The following is a 20,350-nucleotide window of genomic DNA, read 5'->3' on the forward strand; positions in this document are numbered from 1 at the left end:
TAGTGCTGGATACTAACGATAGATTCCTGAGGAAGATCACCATTGGACAGGCTCCAACCGAGAAAGGCCACACACGCACGGTAACTGCTCCATGGGAACTAGCTCTCGCTGCCTCCATCCTCCTCCATCGCCTCCCCTCCGACCACACCGGCAGGTGTTGTTCTGCCTTCTCCCTTTTAAAATGGAAGTGAGTGGGTGTGGCACAGAGCACTCCTGACAGCTTGTGCAATAAATCCATGTGTCACCTGTGTGCTTTCCCCCCAGCATTCTTTCCCGGAGGTGGAGAATCCAAGTGAATATTCTTGCATATAAATTAATTAAAACCGTTTCTCTTCTGTGGCCATTTGACAGTACATGTCCTCGAATCAGAGTACCCGCTTTGTCCCCTTGTGTTAGGGAAGCTGTAACCAATTCTTCCCTTCAGGCTGCTTTCATGGGGGTAAAATCATAGCTTACTGATCGTGCTACAGGGTTTTATTTTTAAGGGTGGTCTTGTGTAGCTCAGCTTGGTCTCAAACTTAGGATGAACTTTGAACTCTGCTCCTCCGTGAGCTGGGATTATAAGCATGTACCCCCACACCTGTTTTATGAGGTGCTGGGAATGAAGCCTAGAGCTCTGTGCATGCTACTCAAGTGCACTGCCCCAGTATTACAACCCTTAGAACACTGACTTAAAAAACGATTATTCAAGGCTTCTGAACAGTTATACATTTTGACAGTTGGAAGATTACTTAGTTATTTCTAGTCCATCCTTGCTAGCTATTTGTCTAAGCCAAAAGAGATGCCTCTGATAATTCGTTCTTCTGGTGTGACACAAAGGGTCTTCTTTATCTCTTTGCCCACAGGCCCAGTTTGATATCTCTGTGGCCAGTGAAATTATGGCAGTCCTGGCCCTCACTAGTTCTCTGGAAGACATGAGAGCAAGGCTGGGCAAAATGGTGGTAGCATCCAGTAAGAAAGGGGAGCCTATCAGCTGTGAAGACCTGGTAAGTGACAGGCAGCACCTAGCATCCCGGCGTCTTTCGGTGATTGTTAAAAACAGAGATTATGCTCTTCTTAAAATGTTGCAATTAACTCATTGACTTATTTTGTTCATTGCAAAAATTATGAAATTTATATTTTTAAAAGTTCTTCATAGCGAATGATGGTAGAGGTGTTGGGCTCTTATAATGGGCCACAAGTGCCAGGTGCCTTGAATGGTGCCTTCTTCCTTCAAGGAATCAAGGAAGACTCCTGAGCAAGCCCTGACCAAAGTTTGATGAACACCTAGAGTCCAAGTATTTACTGTCATCCTTGGTGCCTCCCCAGAACATTTAGCTTGGGAGGACTCATTGGCCAGTGTGGCCGATAGTCTTCTAGTTGCGCCTTTCTGTTTTGTTCATTTGGTGTTTTGTTTTTGTTGTTTCTTTAGACAGGTTCTCTCTATGTATGTCTGGCTGTCCTAGAACAAACACTGTGTGTGTGTGTGTGTGTGTGTGTGTGTGTGTGTGTGTGTGTGTGTGTGTGTGTGTGTGTGACTAATGTATACTAGGCTGGCCTGAACCTCACAGAGTTCCACCTGCCTCCGCCTCCCAAGTGCTGAGATTAAAAGTGTCTGCCACTATGCCCTTGTAGCCCAGGCTATTCCCTTATCAATAGCAATCTTCCTAGTTTAGGCCCCAACCCCAAGTCCTGTGATTATAACAATGGTTCTCAATCTCCTAATGCTGCCACCCTCTGATACAGTTGCTCACATTGTGGTGAGCCCCAACCATAAAATTATTTTTGTTCCTACTTTATAACTGTAATTTTGTTACTGTTATGAATCGTGTTATATTTTTTAGAGATAGAGGTTTGCCAAGGGGTCATCACGTTCAAGTTGAGAACCTATGAATCCTAAATCAGCACGTACCACCGCACCTGCTGTATGTAGGTCAAAATTTAAAGGACTGTTTGTATCAACACACCGCGGTATGGCTGGTGTGATGGCAGACAAATTTAGGAAAGGAGGGAAATATTTTGTTTTCACAGTTAATTTGCTTTTTAAATTTTAACACCCAGACCTTAGATTTAGAACCTCATCCATGTCGAGTTTAAATGAGAACCATTGCTCCGTTTTACCTCACCACTGGTTCTGTTCAGCCATGATTAGATGCCTTAAAAGAGGGAGCTGGATTTCGGAGTTGAAATTAGACTTCTGGCTAGTATTCTGGCTTCCGCTTTGGGAAACATACATTGAATTTGATTTATATACCATCTCTGCTCGGATACCACAGTTATAAATAACTCCTTGCTGCTGGAAGTGCCATCCACTCTAAACTGGTCTGAATGGGTTCCCCACATCGGCCGGCAGCAGAGCTTGATTGGGCGCTTGTTTCCACACGCTTTTTCAGAAAATCGTATGCAAAAGCCGTTTTCATTCTGCTTCCTCTCCCTGCTAAGATAACTGGTGGCTTCCTAGCACAGCCAGGAAAAAAGAACTAAAGATGAATGGCTGAGATTAGGTGTGAGCTCTAATTGCTCCAAGATGGTTAAAGTGAATGAGAAGCCCCGGAGTGCTGAGTTTTGGTTTCCGGAGATTGGATTTCTGCTCGCACTAGCTGATGCTTCATGGGCTTGTCTTGCAGGGCGTGAGCGGGGCGCTGACGGTGCTCATGAAGGATGCGATCAAGCCCAATCTCATGCAGACCTTAGAGGTGAGCAGGGTACCTCCCGGGTCCGGAGTTATTATAGCCCAACCTTTCCTGGCAGAACCAGACGCCTTTTTTGAAAGGTTCTCCAAAGTCAGTTTGTTATGGGAGCATTGCGTGTGCCACAGCATGCATGTAGAAGTCACAGGACAACTTCATGGAGCCAGTGTTCTCCTGGCACTTTGACTTGGGCTTTGGGATTTAAACTCCGGTCTCCAAGCTTGCGAGGCTATCTCCTTTATTCACTGAGCCATCTTGCCATCCCGTAGAAACCTTTTCTATTGCTCAACTCTTTCCTTTTTTTTTCTTATTGTAGCTGGGGTGACAGGGTGTATGCCTTTGGGGCTAGAGGTGTAGGTCAGTGACAGCATTTACCTGCTACACAAAAGGCCCTGGATTTAACTCCCAGCACTGCCATGGAAAGGGGGTGGTGTTTTTGGAGTTTTTCCTCCCCAAATTCCAGCTAAATTCTAGCCCTTTGGCCTATGTGACCCCATTGTGAAGCCAGGTTGGCATTTGCTCATGACGTCACGGTCTCCACAGGGCACGCCGGTATTTGTCCACGCTGGGCCTTTCGCCAACATTGCACATGGGAATTCCTCCATCATTGCAGACCGGATTGCACTCAAGCTGGTTGGCCCTGAGGGCTTTGTAGGTAGGTTCCCGTGCATCCTCGGTGGGCAGCCGTGTCTTTATCTTACATCACACAGTGGCCGTGGTGATTTTACAGTTGCTCCTCTTCCTTGCAGTGACAGAAGCAGGATTCGGAGCGGACATAGGAATGGAAAAGTTCTTCAACATCAAGTGCCGGTATTCTGGTCTCCAGCCTCACGTGGTGGTTCTTGTTGCCACTGTCAGGGCTCTTAAGATGCACGGGGGTGGCCCCACGGTGAGGACCAAGGACTGGGAAGGAGATGTCATGACTTGTGTCTGGGTCTGCCTGCATTCCACTGCTCTTACTTATCCTCACGCTGGACAGGGTGCCAAAGGCCAGGGGTGGCCATGTACAGGCCACCTCACCCTCAGGGACAGAGCCCCTTGAGGCATTTTGAGGAGATGCAAACTGTCTTTGACTGCCTATCTAACCCCCTCTAAGGGCTTGTGCTTGGCTCTACTGATATAAAAAAAAAAAAAAAAACAACAGTGTCAACCAGTTATTTATAAATCCAAATCCAATTTTCCTTCTTAATATTGATGTTGGCAGCCAGCCAGCCAAGCACTGAGCTGAAGCAGAAGTCAGCTTGTGAGTAGCAGTCCTGGCTGACAGGGCTCTAAGAGCCTGCAGTAAGTTGATGTGGCTGCCAGAGGCTGTGAAGAATGAATGACAGGACCTCCGGTTGGTACAGGCAAAGGGAGGGCTCGCTCGCTCCAACCTGCACTTTGTATGTTCTCCTGAACTCTCGCTGCTTAGAAATTACACCTATAGTAATCTCTTCTTTTCTGTTTGCTTGCCTTTTAAGACAGGGTTTCTCTGTGTATCCCTGCCTGTCCCAGAACTCACTATGTAGACCAGGCTAGCCTCACTCCACCTTACAGAACCCCTCCTCCTCCTGTGTCTGCCTCTGAGGCTGAGGTTAAATGTAGCAGCACACCTGGCTTCACCTCTTTCCTTCAGACCAGCATGCAAAGTTGGGTATACTGTTGTTACATTTCTATCCTTTAGGCTTTGGTATTGTGACTTAGGGATCAAGGCCTCCCTTTCCTACAGAACAGAATCTATTTTCTGGTGCGGTGGTACACACTTGTTCTCATAGCAATTCCTGAGTGTTTTAGATTTTTTTTCTTTGTTTTCAGGATGGGGGGATGTCTTAGTTGGGTTCTATTGCTGTGAAGAGAGGGACACCATGACCACAGGAACTCTTATAAAGGAAAATATTTAATCGGAGCTGGCTAACAGTTTCAGAGTCTGTTATCACCATGGTGGGACAGACAGGGTGGCATGCAGATAGACATGGTGCTGGAAAAGGAGCTGAGAGTTCTACATCTTAATCCACTGGCAGCAGGAGACTTTCAGCATGAATGACCTCAAAGCCCACCTCTACAGTGACATACTTCCTCCAACAAGGCCACACCTCCTAATAGGGCCATTTCCTGTGGTCAAGCGTTTAACAGGAGAGTCTGTGGAGGCCTGTACCTGTACCCCGGATTACATTGGCGATTGGATCCACAGCTTTGCACGTGCCCGACAAGTATTTCACTGTCTGGGGGAAGCAGGTATTACACTGGCGATTAAGCCTGCAGCTTTGCACGTGCCTGAAAAATATTTACTACCAGGCCCTTACAACGTCTTTGTACACTTAAGAATTATTGAAGGCCAAAGAAGCTTTTATTTATGGTGTTTAATATTTAATATACTTGAAATTAGAACTGAGTTCCATATTGACATAAAAAGCTCTTTAAATGAAAAGCTACTGTATTTTCTGAAACAAAACATAGGCACTGTTCACTCTTCCCGTCTTTCCTGTCTGGTTCACTAGAAACAGTGGATTTTCTTCTGCACGTAGCCCTTGCAGAGATCATAGCCCACTCAGTGAGAAAGTGAAGGCTCCATTGGGGAAAGAGCTTTGGCCCCAGGCCCCCTGGAGGGCTTGGGTCCCCTCACCACACTGTGAAGGCACTTTCCTAATCCCCACCATCACATCTGGCGCCCCTTAGCCGGAGTTGCCTTGACTAGACTTTCCCAACCTCAGACACCTCTTTCTGCTAGGAATGCTAGATGGACTGTGTTCTTCTGATTCTACCCAGCATTCCTGTCTCAAATACACTTCAGTCAGCATCCTCACACTGTAGAGTGACCAAGGGCAGCTGTGAGTGAAGCCTTAAACTCACTGAAAACAATGAACCCTTAGGGGAGGAGAATTTTTTTTTTTAAACTCACTTGTGCAGTTTTGTTTTGTTTTGTTTTGTTTTGTTTTTTCCCTTCGGAGCTGGGGACAGAACCCAGGGCCTTGCGCTTGCTAGGCAAGCGCTCTACCACTGAGCTAAATCCCCAACCCCTCACTTGTGCAGTCTTGAGTGTGAACCGTGTAGGTGACAATATTATGTTGAAAAGTGAAAAGTTGGACCTGTCTGGGAGTTGAGCCCCTATCCTGGCAGTCCTGGAAGGAGGCTTTGCATGTCCGCCGCGGTCCTGGAGCCAGACCTGTGGGAAGTTGTATGGAAGGCCACTGCTTCCTGTTTATCCTCCACGTGGCCTTCAAGCGTCTCAACACCATAGACTGGACATGCGGACCTCAGTCTTCCTGAAGAGCAGAAGTCCCAGCTGGAGGCTTTTGAATCACTGTTGCCTACAGTGACCACCGGGTCGGCCTTGAGCCATTTGCTTGTACCATGCAATGGGGTTGAGCCAGCTTCCCAGATCAGGACAGGCCCTTCGTCTAACTGCTTTATACCTCTACCGCTACCTCAGCGGAAGAAAGCATTGTGCCCCAAGCCCCTTTCTTGGGCGCAGGCTGGCCTCCAACTGTGTGTTGGTGAGGAGCTTGTTTGTGGTGGTGCTCCTGCTGTCACCCAGGGGTCCAGGCACACATTGGCTCTATTGTTCTCTGTCTCAACAGCTCAGCCCCCACCCCTCCCGCCAAGGCCTGAGCTGCCATGCGCCTTCCAGGCCTGACCTTAGACATCTGTGGTGACTTTCAAGGAGGTGGCTGTCTTTTTCCCCACACTCGCCTTCCATTCCTCTGTTGTGTGCTTTATTCACTGGGATCCGTGTCTTGCCCCAAGCATATTTCTGTCTACCTTGGCCTTCATCTCACCTCACGAAGAACCGCCTGACTGCTCACGGCTCTGCGGTCTCACGCTCCAAGTCCTTGGGGCAGGAAACAGCTTCACACTGCTGCCATTTATCCTCCGGAGCGTGCAGCCACTTGCCTGTCACTGTGCACTGAGTGTCACCTTAGCTCAACCAGTAAACAGGAAGCACACCTGACTTTCTTTCCTTTCTTCCAGGTCACCGCTGGACTGCCTCTTCCCAAGGCTTACACAGAAGAGGTAACTATCATTATCTCTGATCAGTTGTCCTAGGAAACCATACCCCAGTCAGCACGTCTTCATCTGGAAGACAAAGGAGACAGGTCTAGGGGTGCCGGAGACAAAGCCTGCAGTGCACTGAAAATCACATTAAGGAAGTAGCAGTGAGTAAAATTGGCTCACAGGAGGGCAGAAGCCATTGCCCTAGACCAGTCTTGAGTCATAGGCAGTCTGCTCCTGGGGAACAAGTCTGCATCTGGAAGCTCGCTACCGTTTGTGAGAGATGGGGTCTTGTTCCGTAGTCTAGACTGGCCTTGAACTCCAGGACTAGGATTAGAGGCACCCCATACCGAGCTGGAGAGAGTCATTTCCGATTGTTAGAACTGCTTCCAGAAGTGATACTGGCATCTGCTATGTAGAAGACAGAGATGGTTGTTAAACAGCCAGGGTGCGTAAGGCACCCCCACCCCAGTAATAAAAATGACAGTAGTACTGGAGTTACGAAGCCCTGCCCATTGTGTCACGCAGAAGGCCTAAATGCCATTTAAATCTAGCAAGAAGAGAGCTTTAGAAATAACCTTCTCTCTGCAAACCCAAATTAAAGACCTGGGATAGAGCCAGTAAGTGTCCTGGTTGGGTTGGAGGCCATCTTCTGGAAATGGATTTGGTCTATTGGGCAGGAGCTCAAGGAACAGTTCTGAGCTCTTTTTTTCTTCTTCATACTGATATCATTTACCATCAGAGAAACTTCCCTAGGGCCACTGTGAGTGATTACATAACCGACGGGGATAAGATGCAGGGTCAGCTGCTGTCCCTGTTGATTCAATTTCTCTGTCCTCCTGGAGGCTCTTACATTATCAGGCGGTGCAGGGTCAGTGTACAGCCCCCAAATGAAGTTTGCAAAATTGACTGGGGGAAAAAAAAAAAAGATGGTTGGTGCCTTGAGTCTGCCTGTCTTCTGAACTGTGATTTGCCTTTTATGGTCATCTGTGTGATTCAAGCGTAGGAGGGGAATTCACAGCTCTGGCCCTCCTGCTATCCCACAGCCTTTCCTGTGTCTAATTACAGTGACTGCCCCGAACTGGCCCAGCTGGTGTCTTCATTTAAGAAATTCAGCTTATTTAAAACTGTTCTCAGCCGGTCTTATATATTAATTGTTTCTTATGTGCCTAGTGGTAAGAACACGAATGTGTTTTACACCATGAGATGAGTCTGGTCTCAGATTACAATAAAGGGGAATCACAGGGTGCTTGTTCCATGCTGCCGTTAGCCTGCCTGCCTGCCTTCCTTCCTTCCTTCCTCACTGTTTCAGACTTCTAAGCACCAAGTCATCTAAGTTATCCTTGTGATCCAACGTGTTTCTATGAAGACAACCACGTTTTTATTATTTATTGGTTTTTCTTGAGACATGGTCTCACTTTATAGCTCTGACTAATCTGGAACTCACTCTGCAGCCCAGACTGGCCTTGAACTCCCAGATATTTATGCTTGCCTCTTCTTCCTGAGGGCTGGGATTAAAGGTGGTGACACTATACCTGGCCATATTTTTATTTTTAAAAATACAAATACTTTGATGTTACAATTACTTTTTTAATTTTGATTTAGTACTGGGATGAGACCCAACACTAAATGGGTCTCATGCGTGCTACCCTAAAATTTTTAAGTGGTATGCCCTTTTTTTTTTAAAAAAAAAAAAAAAAGAAGAAAATTAGACACTATAAGAATATTTTTTAAATGGGTTTCCTTTAACAGTTAGTACATATTCTTTAGACTGGGGAAGTACCGTGGCTGGTTGTATGATTGTCAAGCACACACGAAGCTTTGGGTTTAATCCCTACTACCGCTCAAGGCCAGCCAAGCTAGTGCACAAGTGTCAGTGTTGGCACACTTGGAAAGAGAAGGAATGGAATCAAAAACCTGAGGTCATCTTGACTATATTGCAAGTCTGAGGAAGGCCTGGGCAACGTGAGACCCTATACCTGTCCATCCACCAATCTATATACCGCTGTCTATCTATCTACCTATCTATCCATCCATCCATCCATCCATCCATCCATCCATCCATCCATCCATCTATCCATCTAAAATAGATAGTTAAATTTTGGGGATATACCTAGTGGAAGGAGAGAACCAGTCCCTACAAACTGACCTTTGATCACCACACTCAACGCCATGGTAAAAGCAACAGTGGGGGACACACACAAATAAATGTAATTTGAAAATAACAAGTAGCCATGCTTGGTGGCACAGGCTTGCTTTAATGCAAGCACTTGGGATGCAGATCTCTGAGTTCAAGACCAGTCTGATCTACTACATGGTGAGTTTCAGGACAGCCAGGGCTACATAGTGAAAAAAACCAAAAGAAAAAAAATATCCTTAAGGTATGCTTCAAGGACAAGAATGGTGGCACACTCCTATAATCCCCACATTTAAGAGGGTGAGGCAGGAGGATCACAAGAGCCCAGAAAATATAGTAAGGTCTTGTGAGGAAATAAGTAGGGACCTAGAGAAATGGCTCGGTGGTTAAGAGCACTGGCTGCTCTTCCACAGAACCTGAGTTTATTTCCCAGCACCCACATGGCAGCTCAACAACTATCTGTATCTCGGTTCCAGGGGATGGGACACCCTCACACAGAGACGTGCAGAACACCAATGCACAAATAAGAGGTTTTCCTGATTAAATAAGTAATATTTCTGCTAGTTTCTTTCATTTATTCCCTTTAAATTTTAGATTTTATAGTTTTTGTGGGGGTACTTGTAGGGAGTGGCATATGAGAATATCAGTACACAGCCATGTGGGGTACTTGTAGGGGGTGGCATATGAGAAGATCAGTACACAGCCAGAACAAACTCTTATTTCCAAGATTGCTTCATGTGCAGGAATGTTTTGCTTGCTTCTGTGTCCTTCGGTCCTCCTTCATTTTATGTTGTCAAGTGCTAAGGTCATGGGCATGTGCCCCCACAGCCGGTTAATGAGTGCTGAGGTCACACTCGGGGCTTCATGCTAAGCCAGTATTCTGCCAACTCTGCTATGGCCTCATCCTCTAACAATCATTTTCACTGTGTTTTGTTTTAACCTCTGTTTTTTACATGTATGTGGGAAGTGCCTACTTGTGTCATGTGTACCACATGCATGTCTGGCTCCCCCAGAAGCAGAGAGGGCATCTGATCTCCTGGGACTGGAATTATAGGTGGTTTTTAGGGCCCCTTGTAAGAGCAGTCAGTGCTGGCTTTTCCTGGCTTTTCCTTTAAGCTTATTTTTATTCATGTGTCTCTGTGTGCAAGCACATACATGGAGTGGGGGTGTCTGAAGAAATCAAACACATACATGGGGTGGGGGGAGGGGTGTCTGAAGAGACCAAAGGAGGATGAGCCGTAGACCTGGAGTTACAGGGTGTTGTGAGTTGGGCGTTTGATCCAAACTCATTTCCCGTGGAAGAAGAGGAAGTATACATTTAACCACTGAGTTATCCTGCTCAATCCAAATAGCATTTCCTTATTTTATTAGCCTCGGGAAGGCTCATGGTTGAGTTCATTAAGTCCTCTGAAACTTCACTGGCTTACTGCACGACAGGATTTATGGCTGCTGGGTCCTGTGCTGGGCTCTGTCAGCATCAAATGGTTCCCGCTGAGAAGAGTCTCACCGTTTTGTCACGCACCTTGGGAGCTAATCTGCTGTGTAAACACACAAGCTGTGGATGTAATTTAAGCAGAGGCATTAAACTCGTCAAAGAGCAAAGAGGCCATTGCGTGTACTCAAGGTGTAGGGAGACAGCACAGCTTCAGTCCGGTACTGTAGACAGGGGTCGCTTCTCCTTCCTCTACCAGCAGCATGCGGGGTACGCATCGCTGGCCCTCCTGGTGTTCACCTTCTTGCACTTCCAGCTCAGACACCCCGTCCTGTTTTTATTTTTTTATCTTATCTTTTTTATTATTTATTATCTTATTTATTTATTTATTTAATTTGAGGCAAGACTCAATGTGTTCCCAGTCTAATCTCAACTTGTCTATCCTCCAGCCTCAGCCTGCTGAATGCTGGGATTGCAGTGGGCCTTCCAGGCCCCGGGGAAAGGCTGTGTCTTAACCATCAGCTTGGACCTTACAGGGTCTGCTATTGTTTTACAGGACCTGGACCTGGTGGAAAAGGGCTTCAGTAACTTGAGGAAACAGATAGAAAATGCTAGAATGTTTGGAGTGCCTGTCGTCGTGGCCATGAATGCATTCAAGTAAGTGCAAAATGCAGAGAGAGGAGGAGCGTAGAAAATCCCAGACAATAGCTCCCGTAGCGAGTGCCATGCTGCTTTCGGCTCTGTTCAGCTCTTCACTTACTGCCCTTGGTTACTGCTTGTGATGTGACAGGCACCGTGCGTGTCACAGCAGACACACGCTAGCTGCCTCACCACTGAGGTCCAGAAGTCAGGATTGCTCCTGACGGCCCTCTTCTCTACTGAGCAATGGGAAGAACACGCAGGCTCGACAAGAAATGTTCTTTTTGGTTGTTCCAAGGCTTTGTGCTTACAGGAGAGCACAGCCTGCAGAACGTCTTCATTTCTCTGGGTCAGGTGGGACGTTGTGTTGAGAGTTGAGTGCACTGAGCCCGAAGTGTTCGTGCGGGAGCTGCGTGGGTCGTTCAGCGCTGTCTAGGGTTGCGCAGTAATGCCTCACCACAGCGCGATGGGAAGCAGCAATCTTTAAAGCTAGTGTTTACCGATTCCCAGTGGTGCACTGGGATTGTTCCTCATACTTTAAACGCATTCCTGTCTAAGCCTCCTAGCATCCCTGGGTGGCACTGCTGTGACTCTTTCCAGTTTTCCTTTGTAGGAGCCAAATAAGAACAGATAATGTAACTGGCCAAAGGTCAGAGAGCTGAGTAAAGCAGGCAGGACTGGATAGTGTCCACTGCTCAGGCAGTAATCCTCGTGGGCTTTAGTGGCATAAGCTAGACATGCTCTCCCTGCCCAGCCCTTCCATTCCTTAACATGAAGCCCTCCTGTACAGGACAGATACAGATGCTGAGCTGGACCTCATCGGCCGCCTCTCCAGAGAGCATGGGGCTTTCGATGCTGTCAAGTGCACCCACTGGGCAGAAGGGGGCCAGGGAGCCTTAGCCCTGGCTCAGGCTGTCCAGAGAGCTTCACAGGCCCCCAGCAGCTTCCAGCTCCTCTATGACCTCAAGGTAGGTTGCTCCCTCTATGCAAACAGAACCAAACCGGAGTGAACTCTGAGTGCAAAATGCCTCAAGTGTGGAACTTGCACACAGCTACTGGTAGCCCTACCAGTCTGAGTTCCTCACGGGTGAGTCACCCGCAACCACAGCCTGGACTCTGAGCTCAAGACCTCTGTCTTACAAACACAGATAACCTCACATCCTAACTCTGTAAAGCTTATAATATATACATCCCTCGTGGGTGGAGCCAACCGTGTGACTCACTACATTGAAGCCTTTCACAACCACATCAGCCAAGTAGTAAGAAATTGACAAGGGGCTGGCTCTATCTGGCCCTGGAAATTTTTCTGACCACTTCTCAATAATGCTTCCTGGTATCGTGTTGCCTCAAGTTCAGAAAAACCCCAGTACCTAAACCAAAGCACCTCCACGGGCTTCATCATACTCTCCATCACCAAGTCCGGTAACTCGCATCTGGCCTTACAGAAGAAGCAGATTGTCCCGTGGCACATTACGGTTAGCTCAGAGAAGGCCGTTACTAACATGGAGTTGCATTTCAGGATTTGACAGGGTGTTATCCCGTCAACAGTAATTAGAAACTTTGTTTGGACCCTGAGGTGTACATTAGAGTTCTGCTATTTTCTAGGCTACATTTTGGCATGGTTTTTCAAAGACTTTGGGAAATAGCCACAAAGAAAGGTTGGAGCCTGGATTAGATGAGTCAGTCACTAAAGTGTCTGCCACATAAGCATGGGATGGACCTGAGTTCAGATTCCCAGCACCACATACATGTAAGAACCAGATGCAGTGGTTTATGTCTGTGAGCTCCAGAGCCGGAAACGTTTATCTGTAGAGGTAACTGCCAGCCAGTGTTGCCAGATCAGCAAGCTGCAGGTTCAGGGAGACCCTGACACAAAAACACAAGGTGAAGGGGGATAAGGGAAAGACCCAAGGTTATCCTGAAGCCTCTCTCTGTACACGCACGCACGCGCACACACACACACACACACACACGCGCGCGCACACACACACACACACACACACACACACACACACACACACACACACACTTGGAAGGAAGAAACCCTATTCTGCAGTTTTAATAACATGTCTGCCTGTTCTCTACACTGTGCACATACGTTTGCATAATACATGGAGACTTTCTTAGCATACTTCTGTTGATGATGACATTCTCCTATTGAGCTTTGGTTTTGTAAATGGCTTTGGAAATTTATTCGAACGGTCACCGTTCTAGAAAATGCTATAAACATAATACACACAAGTAAGAAGCACTTGTAAGACCCTTCTCCAAGCCACTGTCCAGAGTCAGGAGCCCTAGACCTTTAGGACTGGCAGGTGACCTGAAAAGGGGAGAGAATAGGACCCAGTTCTCTGGGAGCTCTTCTCTGTTCTGGAAACTGGAGGCTCACTTTGTATTATTCAACATCTATGAGTCTTAAATCACCCCTCAACCAGAGTGTTTTTGCTTCTGAGGTTCTAAATGTGCCTTGGCATTTAAGAAGTTGCAATTATAAGATGCATATGAACATCATTGCATCTTTCTAAAGCCACTACCGAGAGCAAACTTCTGTCTCCACTTTCCGAAGCTCCCCCCCCCAACTCCCAAGCAGTCACTGTTTAGTAAAAAGTAAAGTTTGTATTTTATAGGTACAACTTTGCTCTTTTCATCTGTGAGATATTTTCCACTTACCAAATCTGGAACTTTGTATAAAGTGGTTCTGGGCTGGCAAGATAGCTTATCACATAAAGGCACTTGCAGCAAACTGGATGACCTGGGTTCAATCCCCAGAACCCACACTGTTGAAAGAGAACTGACTTTTCCAAATTATCCTCTGGTCTTGGCACAGGAGCAATGGGAAATGCATTCCCACGTGCTTATACACAGGCAGTAAGTAGGTTATTTGTTTGTTTTTTAATTATAAGAAAATGTTTCTAACCCTAAGCTACACCTCTAGCTTAGGGATAGTGTTACTCTAGACTATGCAAAGCCTTGGGTTTTATCTTCATCACCTCTAATAATCAAATTAGCTAAACGTTTTGACTCCCAAAAACTCTGAAGTTATTTGCACTCCTGTAGCACATAAAATGCATTGTGTCCCTTTTGGGGGCACTGATCTAGAATGTCCTTGCCATGAATCCTCGCATGCGTCCAGTCACAGTCCCCCTCTCTCTTGTACACCAGCTCTCAGTTGAAGATAAAATCAGGATTATTGCACAGAAGATCTACGGGGCCGATGACATCGAATTGCTCCCTGAAGCACAAAACAAAGCAGAAATCTACACAAAGCAGGTAGGTGTTCGTACCTGAGGCCTGGACCCTGAGCTTCCCCAGTCTTTTGACTTCCTACACGCTAACCCTCCAGATTGCAACCTCCTCTCCCAGAATGCTGGGTTTGAGTTAGAGGTTCTAAATTCTGCATTTACCTATAAGTGTATATGAGCGTCTAGAAAAGCCGGGAGGAATTACAGAGTGTCTTGCTGGAATATTAAGACAACTCTGGGATGTACTGGGCGTGATTATCTGGATGGAAGTCAAACAGTCATTTGTAGACTATAGTTACGTACTTCTCGCCTTCCCGTACAGGGATTCTCTTTTGTTTTGGTCTGCAGTAACTAAGCTGGAGGGTAGTTAGTAAGGCAGGGTGGGTGTGCAGTGAGACAGCCATCTCAGTCTGAGGACGACATCCAGATGTTCTTCATTGTGTAGTCACACCCATGTTTCCTTTTTCCCACCCAGGGCTTTGGGAATCTACCCATCTGCATGGCCAAAACACACTTGTCTTTATCTCACAACCCAGAGCAAAAAGGGGTACCTACTGGCTTCGTTCTGCCCATCCGGGACATCCGGGCCAGCGTTGGGGCTGGTTTCCTGTACCCTTTAGTAGGAACGGTAAGTGGAGGCTGCACTTAGAACCTGTTCATTGCTTTCTCCTCTGGAATGTGTCAGGCTGTCAGAAGGTGCCGGACTGTCATTGTGTAGGAGAAAGGTGTAACCAGGCCTGTCCCGGTTAATCCTGGTCTTGATATGGACCATGCAGTAACAACACTGTTCCTACCTCTGTTGAGTAAGACTCCTGTTTCCCGGTGGCAGTTTGCTCTTGCTTAAATCCAGCATGGGTCTAATTGGACTTGGATGATGCCAAAACTCAGTCTGCTCTCTGTGTACATGGCTTCAGCATCCCCTGATTCAGTTGTCTGTGGGTTGATAATGGGAGTTGGGTATGGTGGCACACGCCTGTCATCCTGGGGTGCAGAGGCAGGAGGTCTGTTGTTAGTTTGAGGCTATTGTAGTGTACTCAATGGGTTCTAGGTCAGCCAAGGCTGCATACATAGTGAGACCCTGTCTCAAACAAAACCAGCAACTCTCCCTTAAAGAGCCAGTGCCCACCTTCGGGTATGTGTCCTGCTGCTACTCTCTGAGAAGTCCACCACCCATATGCCCTTTTCTTATCTCGGCCTCTCCTTTCCGTTCAGTTCTCTTGCTCAGGCCTATACTGAAGCATCTTTAGTAAAACTTCTAACTTGGTTTCCAAAACAACATTGTTATGGGGGAAAAAAAGAGTGCCTGTATAGAGTATGTATAGATTCACTGTTTTCTAAATAATGCAATGGCTGTTCATATAGTGTTTACATTGTGTTGGGTGTTACAAGTTGTCCAGAGGTGATTTGAAGTATACAGCTGTGCATAGGCTATGCGCCATATTAGCCTATCCTTTCGGATTTGTTTACTAAGCATGTTACATAGATCCTCCCTGCAGCCCCAGGACTAAGATCAGAGCCTGTGCCATCCAGCATCTCCCTGATAACTTACAGCCTTTTCTTTTTGGTTTTTAATGTATGTGTGTGGTTATTTTGCCAGCATGTATATCTGTGTATCATTTGTGTACCTGGTACCCAAAAAGGTTAGTGTAGCTAGTCTTTGCTACGCTGTGGGTTCTTCTTTTTCCCACCCTTTATACCCTGGTTTCAACCCCTATCACTAGATAGGCGTGGCAAAGTAAAAAGGATTGGGGGAGAGGGTTCCTTGAATTTAATTTAATTCTTCTTTGAGTACAACTGCTAACAAACCACAGCTAAACCCCTTGAACAACCGACCACCAACAACCCTGCCTCTCAAGGTTCTGGCAAATATATCTTCTGAAAAGTTCCTAGAATTCCAAACATCACACAGTCTCAGAAACCATCTACAGCTGGCAAAATCATGCCTCGGCTGGAGCACAAGGCAAATCACACTCAGCCACTGCAGTCCAAAGCGACCCACATCTGCACACCTGGGATTAAACAGAAGTAGTTCTTACTATATTCCTGGGTTTGGTTTGTTTGTTTCTTTTAAAAGGAACCAAATTCCAAAATGCCAACATGCCTGGCTGACTAACTGTATTACTTACTATTTTTTTATTTATAGATTATAGATTTAAATATGGACATTAAGAGAAAGAAAGAATAGGAAAGGGGCAGTATTTTGCTGTTAATCCCACCAGGTGAGAGTAAGACCACTACCATAATTTTGAACCAAATTTCAAGCAAGCTTTAATATAAACCAAGCTTTAATTTTTTTTTTTTTCCTTTTCTTTTTTTCGGAGCCGTGGACCGAACCCAGGGCCTTGCGCTTGCTAGGCAAGTGCCCTACCACTGAGCTAAATCCCCAACCCCATCAAGCTCTAATTTAATACTGGCCAGGATCATGGACTTTAGCCAGGTCTATTCCTGGGTTTCCAGAAAATTATAACAAATGACATTTTGCAGAGGCACCCATGAGGCCATTGTATTTCCTGTCAGGTCCAGTCAGCAAGCGATATGCTGACGTAGTTCTGTCTGCATACCTCCAGCCTATCCATGATCTACATCGGCTGCAGTTGGGTCAAACAAACTTGCTAGGGGAGTGAAAACATGGATTGTTGTCTCCATAAACAACAGCCTCCAGCATCCCAGGAACCATTGTCCTTGGGCTTCCGAGTCAGGGGCACTTTCGTTTCATGGAGCTCTTAGGCACAGTGATTAAAACATAACTTTGGTTGTCACAGTCTCAGAGTGACACAGGTTTTCAAGAGTCACCTTAATTTTTTTTTTCAAGACAGCATTTCTCTGTGTACCTGGACTTGTAGGCCAGGCTGGCCTTGAACTCACAGACATCCTCTGTGATCACAGCCTGCCTCTGCCTCCAGAGTGCTGAGATTAAAGGCATATATGGCCCACCTTAATTATTCTTAATAACTGTATTCTAATACTTGCTGGAGTCTGGGGATATAACTCATTGCCTGGTATGCCCAAGGACCTGGGTTCGATCTCGGCCTAGCAAAAAACAACCAAAGTCAAACAACCTTAGCGACTCCTGGTTGCTATTGGGATCTTGGCAGAGTTAGGTGTGCGATACTTCAGCGTGTGGTGGCTTTTCAGAGTTTCATATCTAGGTTTGTGTGTAAGTATACACATCGCTCATTTGATTTCCCGCTTCTCGGTGACCAGTGTTTACAGGGGCAGGTCTTCCTCTTTGAGAAAGAATAAAACCACTGAAAGTCCTACCCATTGCTGCTTTAGCAGCCGCATCTAGAAGTTTGTGCTAGCACACGCGTGCATTTCTGGCTCAGTGGCGTCCAGCCTTTGCCTGTGTGATGCTGACTTCCGGGCTGTTCTGAAGACCAGTTCTTTCCTTTCCCCTCTGTCCCCTCCTTCCTACGGAATGCTTTGACAGAAGCCAGTTGTTGGATCCGTGTACCACCTCAGAGTGTATTGATCGGTGTGCTCAGATGTCAGGCTTAGGTTTTTCCCAAATATTGATGTTTTGCTACAGAAAATGACTCATCTGTTTTGTGACATTTGTATAGTGAAGTTTTAGAACTGGAGTCTGAGCTGTCTTCCTTCCTGGGTCTGGTCTGGAGCGTGTATATGTTCATTATACAGGCAGTATGACAGAAAACATGTACCACATTCTCAGTTACAAGCCATGCGAATTTGCTGGTAAATGGCAGAGCCAAGTGTTCAGAAAAGAGGCAAGCACAAGCATCGCGCGAAGCGTCAAGTTTAGCTTCAGAAGCCTGCGATCATAAGAATAGAGACCGTCAGCCCGTCCAGGCTAAATGTAGAAATGTCTTGGCCCGACTTAAAGGATATGAATCGCAATGTCAAGTCACTGCAACAGAAATCACATGGGCTTCTATGCAAGCAAAATCACTGAAGGAAAATTCAAAAGCAGACCAGTGCTGTGCCTCTTCTTGGTGCTTTGTGTAGCTGTTTTGAGAGGTGGTTTTGCTAGGTAGCCCTGGTCTGTGTTAACCCAGGCTGGTCTGAAACTCCCAGCAGTCCTACCTGAGCCTCCCCAGTGCTGGGATTACAGGGTGTCCCAGCTTCCTTTGGTCGTGTGAAGCATAGGGAAGTGAGTGGCGAGCTTCCCGGCTTCTCCAGCATCTGACAGTGCCTCGCAGGTGCAGGACCGTGCTTCCCCTCCACGTCAGCCCTCACTGTCCCGTGCAAGGTCAGAGTGAGGCCTGGGCTTTGGCTTGAAGAGGGATGTGAGGGTTTCTTGTTGAGTTCATCTCTGGATCGGTGACTGGGTTTTTAATATGTAAGAGGAAGAATACCCCTGCATTGACGGCTTAAAAGGTGTGTCTGGTCCTGTGGCTGCTGCAAGGCACAAAGGGAAGGTCAATAATTATTACGGTGTGTGTGTGTGTCTGTGTGTGTGTGTGCGTGTGTGTGTGTGTGTGCTTATATGTGAATGGTATGTGGTATATGGTAAACGTGTGTAAATGAGTGGGTATGTGTGTGATGTGTGGTAAGCTTGTGTATATGTGTGTATATGTCTGTGTATGATATACGGTGAATGTGTGTGTGTGGGGTGTGTGTGTGTGTGTGTGTGTGTGTGTGTGTGCGTGTGTGTGTGTGTGTGTGTTTTGAATGTGTAGAGCTCACAGATGACTTGTAACAGTTGATTCTTGCCTCTTACTCTGTGGGTCCTAGGAATCAAACTCAGGTTGTCAGGCTTAGTGCAAAAATAAAAGCCACTGAGCCATCCTGCTGGTCCCCTGAGTTCCTTTGTAATGCTGTTTTGCCTCATAGATGAGCACAATGCCTGGACTCCCTACGCGACCCTGTTTTTATGATATCGATTTGGACCCTGAAACTGAACAAGTGAATGGATTGTTTTAAACAGGTGAGCTATTACTGGGGTTTTCTTGTTTGCCTTTTTTTACATTTGTGTATTTGTTGATCTTATGGGAACAGAGAGGGGTATCTGGTGGGGAGGGTATGTGTTGAGGTCAGAGGAGTCCTGAGATTTCTGGTTCGGTGCCTTTCCCAGTCTTGCCTGCCCTGCAGAAAGTGTATTTGTTCTAATGTTTTTACTTTCTAGCTTATTCATGAATTCTAAGGCTCAAACTGAGTCTACAAACACTCAGATTCAAGTGATTTCCAAATATTTCCTACCAGATTCATTGAGAAGGAATCAATGGTAATCAGGAAAGATACTTGACAATAATCAGTAAATTAAACACTCACATTCCAGTCTGGAAGAGGAGGGCTCCAATGCCCATGGCAGTGCAGGGAGAAAGTGGACAGCCCGGCCACTACGGAGGCCTGCAGCGGGTGTTAGCATCCCCAGGAGGCTCAGAGTTGGTGATGTAGTAGAGGCAGGAGTGGCCCCAAGTCCATCTGTGCCTTGAAAAGACAGAGCTGGGTGGTGGTGGCACACACCTTAATTGCAGCACTCGGAGCAAAGCCATGTGGACATCCTGGTGTACAGAGTGAGTTCTAGGACAGCCAAGACTACACACAGAAACCCTGCCTCACAAAAATGGGAGGGAGGGAGGGAGGGAGGGAGGGAGGGAGGAAGGAAGGAAGGAAGGAAGGAAGGAAGGAAGGAAGGAAGGAAAGACAGGAGGACAGAAGGCAGGAGTTAGGCTGGGGTATATGATGGTGGAGCAGCCTGTGTGAACCACCTTCAGTGCCCAGGAAAGCACTCATACACTCACAGAGACAGAAGTTGGCTAATCTTCCAGAAAGCAGAGAAGAAAAGAGAACCAATTCTGGAGTTCTTGGACCCTATGTACTCACCACAGTGACACATTTAATTCAGATCTCAAAAATGTCAAGCAGGAAAATCTTCAACATTCCTCTCCAAGGAATTAAAAAACAGCCTGTCGGTGGAAGAATGAGATGTGACCAGCCTATCTGGTGCAGTCAGGGCCATGGAATGAGAACAGAATGCCTGTCTTATCAGCAATAAGGAGCTTTTAGACAGCAGAGGAATGTCTCTAAATGTGTGAGGGGAAGATAACTTTCATCCTATGTTTATCCCTGGCCAAATCTGCCAAGGTATTTTCAGAAGGTAAAGGGTTGCCACCCCCACTTCTGCTAGGAGGTTATTTAACGATGTAATCTACTCCAGCAAAATGAGGAACTAAACCAAGGGGAAGGTATGAATTTTAGGGCAACGAATTTGGACAGTAGCAAATGGGGCCAGTGGTCTGACAGGAGCGCATGGCTATGAGTTTCTGGTCTAGTACAGAGCAGGCAGGAAGACTGAAAG

At 46.6% G+C, this 20,350-nt stretch overlaps 1 protein-coding gene across 1 annotated transcript in view; it reads left to right on the forward strand.

Moving 5' to 3' along the window:
- Positions 1–20,350, forward strand: part of Mthfd1 (methylenetetrahydrofolate dehydrogenase, cyclohydrolase and formyltetrahydrofolate synthetase 1) — a 66,614-nt gene that overhangs the window by 45,487 nt on the left and 777 nt on the right. Inside the window, exons 17-27 of the mRNA XM_032907964.1 lie at positions 4–80; positions 846–986; positions 2,607–2,675; positions 3,213–3,324; positions 3,419–3,558; positions 6,618–6,659; positions 10,764–10,864; positions 11,637–11,814; positions 14,009–14,116; positions 14,564–14,716; positions 18,883–18,976. Of these exons, the coding sequence (XP_032763855.1) occupies positions 4–80; positions 846–986; positions 2,607–2,675; positions 3,213–3,324; positions 3,419–3,558; positions 6,618–6,659; positions 10,764–10,864; positions 11,637–11,814; positions 14,009–14,116; positions 14,564–14,716; positions 18,883–18,972 (1,211 nt within the window). The 3' untranslated portion in view covers positions 18,973–18,976. The remainder of the gene's footprint in view (positions 1–3; positions 81–845; positions 987–2,606; positions 2,676–3,212; positions 3,325–3,418; positions 3,559–6,617; positions 6,660–10,763; positions 10,865–11,636; positions 11,815–14,008; positions 14,117–14,563; positions 14,717–18,882; positions 18,977–20,350) is intronic.

The sequence above is a fragment of the Rattus rattus genome, chromosome 7 (genome assembly GCF_011064425.1).
Source record: "Rattus rattus isolate New Zealand chromosome 7, Rrattus_CSIRO_v1, whole genome shotgun sequence".
Classification (NCBI taxonomy): domain Eukaryota; kingdom Metazoa; phylum Chordata; class Mammalia; order Rodentia; family Muridae; genus Rattus; species Rattus rattus.